Below are 10,161 nucleotides of genomic sequence, written 5' to 3'. Positions count from 1 at the left end.
TCCTCATATGCACAGACAGCTGTCACACTCAGAATGCTGTACTGCTTTGATGATTTAGTTAATATGAAAGCGAAAGTCAAAACAACCAGAGCGTCTGTCATCTACAGCATGTTCTTGCATGTACGTATGCCAGTGAAATAGCAATGATGTTGTTTTTCAGTGCTTGTGTATCTCTCTTTAATTTTAATAAGGCCATCATTACAAAATTGTACTCCTTCACGCAGCTGTAATTTCACCCAAGATTTGAAGATGCTTGGGATCTTTTCACTGGAAGGTTTTCCACATTTCCTGGTTTTCCATATTGTCGTCCTGCAATTCAAATGATAATCCTTCCTCTGTCAGACACAGAGAAATAAATCTTTCCTTACCTCTCTTTGCTCTCCTGCACACTTCCCACCTGTTCTCATATCAGCTGTCCTAATATTTTTCTCTTATCCTTCTCCTCTTCTCTCCTCATTCCCTCCACCTCCCCTACCTTATTCTCTCCATCTCCTCGCCGAGCCACCTCATCTCGTGCCCTCCTCCTCGCTTTCTGTCTCTCCTCCTGTGACAATTCTCAGCCATCTCCTTTGCCATCTCTAGTTTCCCTCGACAATCTTTTTTCCTCCCCTCAACTCTTGCTCCAAATATTTTTCTTCTCTTCATTTCTACCCACACATTTTGTCCTCTCATCTCATCCCCTCTTCCTCTTTCCTTTTCCTTCTTCTCACCTATCAGGGAGGGCAAGCCAGCCTTTTGTCTCAAGGTGACTCAGAGCATCTGGAGCTGTTGCCGCGATATGTGAAGCAATTTATTCGCAAGCGGGAGGTGTGAGGAGACCGGACTCCGGCTCTCTGGTGACTCCAGACGTTGTGGCCGTCGACCCTGTCAAGGTTGCTGCTTGTTTATATCCGTATATTTTTTAAAAAAGAAAAGCATATGCATAATTAAAAATTAACTGGGCTGCCAGATTCAGTTTGTGCTTCTTGGCATTAATTTTATTTAAAAAGAGGTCATAAACAAGCAGATTTACACACTGGATGAACGAGTCGAACATCCCAGTGTGAAGTGAGGTGTGTCAGTGCAAATGACAAGATGAATGGATGAATAATGTTTTACCTTCAAGGGTGGTCTTTATAGACTACTGTGTCCTGACATGAAAATTAAATCAGCAAGCTGTTAAAGGTGCCTAATTGTTATTCATTTCTTCATGTGCTTCCCTCCCCTTTCATCCGTGTCTGGGATTGAGATGCCATATGTTTATGTGTGTCAGTATGTATTTATAGATGGAAAAAAATGATTTGAATGTGTAAATGTTGTGCAAGTACTTCATATTAAAAACATGTCAATGTGTTGGTCTCTGTGTGTGACGTCGGCAGCCTGTCCCAGGTGCTCCATTGATGTTTTCATATGCATGAGTCACATCTTTCATCATTTGGCAGGACAGGTCCTTCATCAGTACTGATGGAGCCTCTACACACATGTAATCAAGACACAGGCACACAGACACACACACACTGGAATACATCCAGGTTTCCAGGCATTTAGTCACCTCAAGGAATGCAAATGACTGTGCTTATTTTTTTTTTAATTCAAAGCACTCAAGTAAAACACTGAAATGATTTTCTGTACAGTGTCTCTCACAGTTATTGTGTGGCTATTACCATTATCTGCTAGCTGTGCCAGCCTTTTCATGCTGTGCAACAACAACAAAACAGAAGAGTCTGCAGCCGTTTTTGCTGTCCTTAGGCACAGTGGTTCATCGAGCAAGTGTCGCAGCCTGCACAGTTTGTGTATACAAAGACATATGACTTGTTAAAAAGAAGAGACTTGTTGGAATTAAAAATAATCAAATGACTGATCATCAACAAGTGTGACCATCTCTATGAAAGCTGTGGTTTTCACAGTGTTAACGCAATGACACAATCTTCGCGGCAGTGAAGGCCCCAGCATATACACCCTAAGATCAGACCATGCGATACTGGGCTACATCTGAGACTCTGCAGGCTTCAGTTGTTAAAATGAATAACAGTGCAGTTATAAAAAGACTAAAACCATATAGGTTTGTTTTCTTTTGTGAAGGATTTCCAGGAAAAATCTTAATCTGTTTAAAACATCCGCTTTATCCGAGACCGGGTCGCGGGGGCAGCAGCCTAAGCAAAGAAGATGGATGAAGATGTTTAAAACATTTTTTGGCCATAATGTGCATAGTTCAGCCGAAGTCCAGATCTCAGTCTGATTGAAATGCTATGCAGGACCTTTAGAAAAATGTCTATAAACAAATGTCTGAAAACCTCAATGAACTGTAAGAAGAGTGCGCTTATTGGTTATTGTTGCTAAAGGTGGTTCTGCAAATTACCTAATCATGGGATTACTTAGTTTTACTTCGACTGCAAAGAGTCCAGTGAAGATACACCAAAATCTTCATTTTGTCTTTTTAACCACTCAGAGGAGGCTTGCTTTTATGTTTCTGGCCATTGTCTTACTGAATAACACAAGTAAGGCTACGCTTCAAAGCATTTCCTTCAGGATTTTCTAGTAGACAGCAGAAATCATGATTCCATCAATTATAACAAGTCGTCCAGGTCCTGAAACAGCAAAGCAGCCCTAGACCACCACACCACCTCCACCACGTTTAACTGTTAGTATGATGTTCTTTTAATAAAATGCTGTGTTAATCTTATTTGGGCAAGTGTGGCATTCAGATCTTCAAATGTTGTTCCGAGTTCTTCTGTGACCTCTTGGATGTGGTGGGCTCTTGGAGCAATTTTGGTGGTCCAGTCAATTTTACGAAGGTTCACCCGTGTTTCTCGCTGTGACTTTTGATTTTTTTTTTTTAGATCCATACATGCTCCAAAGGGTGGCTGGCCTCTCCCTTAGAGATAGGGTGAGAAGTTCAGCCATCCGGGAGGGGCTCAGAGTAGAGCAGCTGCTGCTCCACATCGAAAGGAGCCAGCTGAGGTGGTTCGGGCGTCTGACAAGGATGCCTCCTGGGCGCCTCCTGGGTGAGGTGTTCCAGGCATGTCCCACCGGGAGGAGGCTCCGGGGCAGACCCAGGACACGCTGGAGAGATTATATCTCTCGGCTGGCCTGGGAACGCCTTGGTGTTCCCCCGGATAAGCTGGAGGAGGTGGCTGGGGAGAGGGAGGTCTGGGCCTCTTTGCTTAGGCTGCTGCCCCCGCGACCCAGCCTCGGATAAAGCGGATGAAGATGGATGGATGGATGGACATGCATAACAATCCATAGATCCATAGAGATCAGGACAATTTAAAATTCAGACTCAATGAAAACCAAAGTTTTGACAAAGAGTTTTTATGAGTCATCTTAAGGTTAGTTATTAGTTATATTCATGCAATAGTTAAAACTTTTCACTAACAACTAAAAAATGTGAACTGTAATTTAACATATGGTAAATATAAAAACAATATGCAAGAGCTAAAGAATGGCAAAAAAAAAAAAATGGTGCTGATGTGTTACAGTTACATAAATGTGGAGAGATCTGGTCACAGAGCCCCAGATGGCCTGATAGCATGTAGAGGGTGTTTACTGATGGCTGGGATGAATTACTTTCCCCACAGCAGAATGGAGAAGCTCTTCCAGATGTTAATGTGTAACAAAGAAGTGAAACGTGCAGTTCTTAAAACCTCCATCTGAAGAAGGTTATTTTAGATTATGCTATATTTAGATTATGTTTTTATTAGCACAAGTACATCATTCTCCACTGTATACATTGCTGCTTCATAGATTACAAGTTCAAATTCAGAAGCATCCATTTTTTCCTTCTCACCAACAAAAGAAAATGACATAGATGCTTTATGATATAGAGATGGGCATCTCTTCTAACTATACTTTCCTTTTGCACAACAATGCTATCAGATAGTTGTACCCAAAAAGATAAAATCCACCTTCACCAGTTCAAATCCAGGCTTTTTATCTTGGGCCAAAAAGCATGTCTTAATTACATAATTACCAAAGCCCGCTGAGCCTCTTTCTGATCTTCTAGGATGAAAAGCAGTCCAATTACCTCAAATGCTAAAAATATGGGATCAGCAGCAGAGAAGAGGATTAAATCAATATTATGGTCCAATCTAAGGCAATGCTCCAATAACAAAGAAGAAAGTAATGGAAAAATCATAGTGCTCAATGTTTTTGCTCCCGAACATTACTCATCTGGCTTCCTCAATGGAGTCTTATCTCGTTATGACAACAGCATGGAGTAAAAGGTCACCTTGGACTGAGGTATGTTATCTTTGGTTGAATTTGCTTCAGGCAGGGGTTACTGGAGAGTTAACAGCGTGCCATGATCGCCACTCTGTCAGGTTTGGTAAACGCTGACAGAAATTATGTCAAAAGTTGAAAAGTTGACAGCAGATTAGAAGTGACAGAAGAACATCACTGCCAGTTGATGGTATCTTTTTTTCTGCCTTGTATTTGTGTCACCAGCTGACATGTGACCCAAACACCAAAAGGATATTCCTCCCGGATGCTGCAGCAGATGATTGACCTCCATATGACAAGATCAGCGAAGGAGGCTTTGATCTGTGACCAGATCCTCATCTTCGTCCGCTAGTCTGTCTTTCCTGTCCTTTCTAACTTGTATATTTTCTAAGTTCTTAGTTATCAGAAATCACTGTTGTGCCATTGTTTGATATTTAAGTATGTTTAACTATATTTTCTACACATATGTGTTGATTTTTGATATGTGATCAGAGGTTTGGCAAATAGAGAAGTTAGTTCAAAAGTCGTGTATGTATTAACAGATGTGTATTTACAGAGAAGTCTGAATTAAGACACTGAACAGCAGGCACTTAGCTGTGCCTCATAATCTACCACAAAATCTCTGTAACATACACACAATGACATGTTTGTATATTTTCAACATGCAACAATTCTTTACAAAAACAGTACTCACCCCTCAGAACTTGATCTTTTGTCACAGCAAAGTCACTGATAACTCAGATCCGAGGTCCTGGTGACATAGTTACTCTGCTCTCTTATCTCCTTCCTCCTTTGATCACTATTACAGCGGTCACCAACCCCTGGGCCATGGACCGGTCCGTGAGTCGTTTGGTACCAGGCCGCGAGAGTTGAGGCTCAGGTGTGAAATTTATGGTTTTCAGGGTTTTTATCATTTTTTGGCGTTATTTCTTTTTTTATTGTTTTTATCGTTAACTCTGTTTCCCTGGATCTTTTCCCGGGTGTTATGAATAAATCTTCTCTTTTTTTTTGTACTGGTACTGGTTTTATGTTGTTGCATTTATCTGCAACACCTTAAAGGCTGGTCTGTGAAAATATTGTCGGACATAAACTGGTCCGTGGTGCAAAAAAAGGTTGGAGACCGTTGCACTATTATATTACTTTACCTGCTAAACGTAATTTATAATGCCACTGTGCTGACGACATTTACTATAAACAAATTATTGCATCGTTGACGTCAACCGGTTCACGAGCGTTTTCTACAAATGACAGGAAGCTAAATCAAGAAGTACAAGTGATACATTTCCCAGCATTCCCGTCCACCATCAAAACTTTCCTGAGGCAATGCTTGTTTTAAATAATTGAGTGCAAAACGCTTGAATAAATATTTGATGCATAAAAAAAGGCTTTGGTTCACAGTCTGTCCACCTTAACATAATAGTGAACAATGTATTCTGTGTAACCTGAAGGATCCGTATGATATTCCTTTTGATTTGACCCCAGGGCTGAATAAGATTTGCGATACAGATGTGTAGCTAACCAAAATCTCTAAGGAATGTTTCCACCACCTTGTACTATGAAACTTTCTATGCTGTGATGAACTAAGGTCATGGAATCAAGTATCAGGCTACCCAGAGTACTGTAATATGGCTTTGTATTCTATTAGAATACAAATGTTCCTCAACAAAATAGGAGCAACAAAGAAGAAGTACACATGCATATTCTTTCAAAAAGGCTCTTTAATTGGTCTAAGTGATTAATTACAGGGTGAGGGAGCCAGGTAATATAGATACTAGAATAGCTTTCAATTACCTCATTTAAATTTGATCATTAAACAGTTAGAGGAGATGGGAAATAGGGACAATGAGGGAATATAAAAGAGTGGAAAAGAGGGAGTGATGAAAATCGTAATATAGGCAAACTGTAGAGTTAATACAGTAATAACAAATGTTTCAATAAATCAGCGACAGCTTTACAAAAAGAAAAACTCAGAATGTGCCAGAGGTGTATTTAGAAAAAGAGTGACTATAAATTCCTATCATATGTAGAATACATGAATATGACACTAACAGCCTCAATTAACACATTTCTCTATATTGATATAGTATTTAGGATATAGAATTGATTTAATGTCAGGCCCTGTGCGATGTTGTGCTGTACTGTAGCCTCACAGTGAGACACAGCGAGGAACGAGAGTCCATAGTTTAAGACACCTAGTGCTGGTCAATCCTGTCCTGTCGCTTTCACCAGTTTGCAGATTGTGTTCACATGGACTGCTTTCACATAGTCAATCCCTTGTCTGCCTCATCACTACATGAAGACGTGAAGATTTTAGCTCCAAAACATTATGAATATTTAATTAAGTTACCTGAAAATAACAGATGTCTCAAAATGATTATTACTTCAGTTTAGAAAACTGCTGCTGCTTTGTGTTTCTGGAATACAAGCATTTTAATACTGAATGTTTCATGTTGGAATAAAACTCTCCACGTCTGCTTTGCATCTCTCTTAAAATATCTTGCTACAATGGCTGCTTGTTTTTGGTGGTTGTGTTTAAAGATAGTCCATCTATTCGACACCCAAGACTAAATCCCAACCATCCACAATAAAATATACACAACACACACAGCATGAAAACTCTGGTTATAGTTTAACCATGCGCCAACACCATAGACTGCTGTAAATTTTGGTGCACATTGAAGCACAGAAAACACATAAGCGTTGTTCATAAGAAAGCAGCAAGTGGGTTTAACCTGCCAACGTCAGATTTCGGTAGCTTTCTTGAGGATATATTGGTAACAGTGCAGTCTTCTTTCTGTACTGATTATCGCGTCAGTTCAACATATCCGTAAAATCTGGCGAGCCAAAACTTTGTTCTTTACCACATAAAGTTACTTCAAGTCACACACTTTACCCTTTTACATTAATCTAACCAATAAACTCTCTCCACAGTGGTAATGTTTTAATGTCCTGTCAACTGTATAACCACAATTTTCACCTTTTGAGGTCCTAGAGGTGTCCAATCAAACTTCAGATTCCAAGCTGGACACCCGTCGCCAGGGCCTAAGTACACAGGGGCTCCCCACAGGCTGCCCCCCTGCTCCCTGACCTACCTGAGCCTCTGATCCAGTCTGGGACCCCTGATAGACCCCGTAGGCTCCATACACACTGTCCTGGTACAACAGAGCCCGCTGCCCCCCACACCCCCCACCACCACAAGCCAACAGCTGGCAAACTGGGCTGGATCCTGGGTGATTCCTAGCAGTCTGGCTGTGGTGCTGCAAGTCCAGAGGACCATGGTAGAGGGGGAGTCCAGGGTATGAGTTCAGGTAATGTGCATACTGTCTGCTGAGCAAGCTGGTGGCTCTCCGTACCACGCCCCGCCCTATCCCAGTCCCATGTTGCACTGCTTCTCCATATGTTGGTAGGTGGGTTGAGTGCGAGTAGCGCAGCCGCTGGCCCTTACGCCCATTGGGCTTCCTTTGGTCCTCCCTTATATGGAGGTAGGCCTGGTTCCTCGGGAGGCACAGGTTGTTTCGAAGATGTGCAGGATTGTATGCCTTAGCAGGTGTAGTTTGAGTAAGAATACATGGGAAGAGGTCTGGAAGGGTTGAAGGTGATTGACTGGACAGGGAAGACTGGGATTCATCAAGCTGGTGGATCTGCTCGCTACCCCATGTTGCTTTGAGAAAAGAGGGGCGTCTGTGCCTGCGTCTGCCTCTCAGCACAAGGTCCTCCGGTGGCCAAGAGCCGTAGTTCTCTACACGCGGAGGCATCGTCTCCCCTGTGTAAATATTGTCAACGCTCGGGGACGACATGTGGTTGTCTTGGAGGTGGTTGACTTTAAGCTCACTCAGACACACAGGACTTTTGTCACTCTTTTCCTGCTCCCCGTGTATTCTCCTCTCCACATCCCCATCGTCAAACTGAAAACTCTTGGACCTCCTTTTCCGTCGGGAAAACCCCAGTTGAACATGCTGGTTTTGGGGTGAGGAGGCTGGGTGAGAGGTGTAGATGTCAGGTAGCTGGAGATCGGTGCAGGGAATGAAGGACGAGTGTGAGTGGGTGTCTACATAGAGTCTCCCGGTGGTTTGGTAGTGGTGTGGATGTTGATGAGGGAGTGGCTCTCCAACGGCCAAGTGGGGACTGCTGAGGCTGGAAACAGGAAGTGGTCTGTCATACAGACATGAAGTAGAGCGTGTTGGTAGTGTGTAGCGCAGTGGTGTGGGCCTGCTCATACCCCTCTGCTGTTTCAGAGAGGTTACAGCAGTCAGAGGTGGGGTTAGAGACTGCTGAGGAAGAGAGCAATGATTCTCTGTAATATAAGCAAACCCTGCTGGTACAGCTTCTGTGGCAACTTGTGGAACACGAACAGGCAAGCTGCCACCATGTCGACTCAGCTGTTCAATGGTCTTGGTGGCGTTGTCCAGGGAGCTCTCTACATTAGCGGTGGAGACCAAATCCTTTGCAGTTCGAAGCATCTTAAGCATATTTGCTTGCGCGTAATTGGAGGTCAAATCAGGTTTGGCCAAACCAGACGAACGCCCAGTATCCTCCACTCCATTGAAGCAACTGTAAATACCCTGAAAGATAAACGAGAGGGACAAAAAAAACAAATAAAGAATGAAGACAAGACGTGAGAAAAATTCTTTGCCCCCAAAGATCTTTTTAAGGACTACTTTGGCATTACCTTGAAATACTGTTTAGTTTCTTTTATATGTTTGTATTTCATCTGATCTAATGAGAAAGGCTGAGCTGCATTACAATACAATGTTGTGTGTTATAATAGACCACTGCTGGTTATAACTACAGTGAGAGTTGGTGAATCCTTATTTATAGCTGCTGTCTGTGTTTCTAATATTAGGAAGAAACAGTGAACATAGTGGTGGTTCAGGCAGGGTTCAAGAAGTCAATCTCTGCAACAGTCTTGGCCACACTACTGAAGCTGCTTTAGGCTACTCTCAGCTGTGGTGTGTCTGCAAGCAACTTTGCAACCCACCTCCATCTCAGCTTCTCCTCTTAATGATGTCAGTGATTCTGGCTGTAGCTGTGCATTGGATGTTAACCTGACATATGTTGGTTGCACATATCTGAGGGAAGCACAACAGGTTCAAATAATACTAGTCCTATTCTAGCTGGATATGTCTTTCACAGATTGAACCAACGGCACATATCCAGCCACAGCTTCATCTGTCACAGCAGGAAAAGAAGCTACCGTTCTGCTTACATCCAGATGTCTACTGTCTGTACTGCAATACTTCTCTCAATTACCACAGACAAGAATGACTCAAAAGACAAGAAAACAGAATTTAGGAATAAATCAAGAAATCACTGGTTAGCCACAAACTGTTTAACTTTGAATCGCCCTAGTGGGAACAATTTGACAGATGAGATTTCCCCCATCTTAAAGTGATGACCCACCTCTTATATACTAAACATCCCATTGGCATAAAAATAGATTTCATTAATATCTTATCTTGTCACCAAGGCAAGTGTTAGTCACCAGTAAATTATGCATTCTCCCCGAACCCAAGGAAAAACTGTTTAAGCTGAGAGGATTGGACCAATAGTGGCACATGGGGACACATGCCTAAAGTCCCTTACAGAACAAACTGTCTCTAACTCTAACAAACAAAGAGCCAAATCCCATGACTGTTCTCTGCTTACAGTTAGCTGAGACATCCTGAAAGAGCCAAATTTAATTTGGTCCTTGGGGCCGCCCCATATGGATTAATGATCAGATAGTCATTTAGCCGTTAATCTGATAAAACCCAGATCCAGGCACAATGGTATGATTACACAGTAGAGGAGGCTGGAGTCCATAGACATTTTCCTGGCTGTAACTGAGGCCAGAGCATTTTGCCTCAATAACCACATTCCAAAACAACTGCATCAACAAACTGGGTAGTGATTTAGGCTAATTGAACATTAGGCAATCAAAGTTAAATGCTGAGTAAACATCAGAATTAGAGCTGCTTTTCATCC

General features: G+C 42.3%; 1 protein-coding gene across 1 annotated transcript in view; it reads right to left on the bottom strand.

The window, feature by feature from the left end:
• Window positions 1-5,897: 5,897 nt before the first annotated feature.
• The window catches only part of LOC146703475 (glutamate receptor ionotropic, NMDA 2C-like), a 64,993-nt gene continuing 60,729 nt past the window's right edge, over window positions 5,898-10,161 (bottom strand). The window contains exon 16 of the mRNA XM_085466723.1: window positions 5,898-8,759. Coding sequence (XP_085322849.1) covers window positions 7,200-8,759 — 1,560 coding nt within the window. The 3' untranslated portion in view covers window positions 5,898-7,199. The remainder of the gene's footprint in view (window positions 8,760-10,161) is intronic.

The sequence above is a fragment of the Copadichromis virginalis genome, linkage group LG8, assembly GCF_057382275.1.
Source record: "Copadichromis virginalis isolate Kocher_CV1m ecotype Utaka linkage group LG8, C_Virginalis_male_GT1.1, whole genome shotgun sequence".
In the NCBI taxonomy this organism is placed as follows: Eukaryota; Metazoa; Chordata; class Actinopteri; order Cichliformes; family Cichlidae; genus Copadichromis; species Copadichromis virginalis.
Note: the sequence above shows the minus strand (reverse complement) of the source record. Positions and strands in the feature narration are given on the sequence as shown.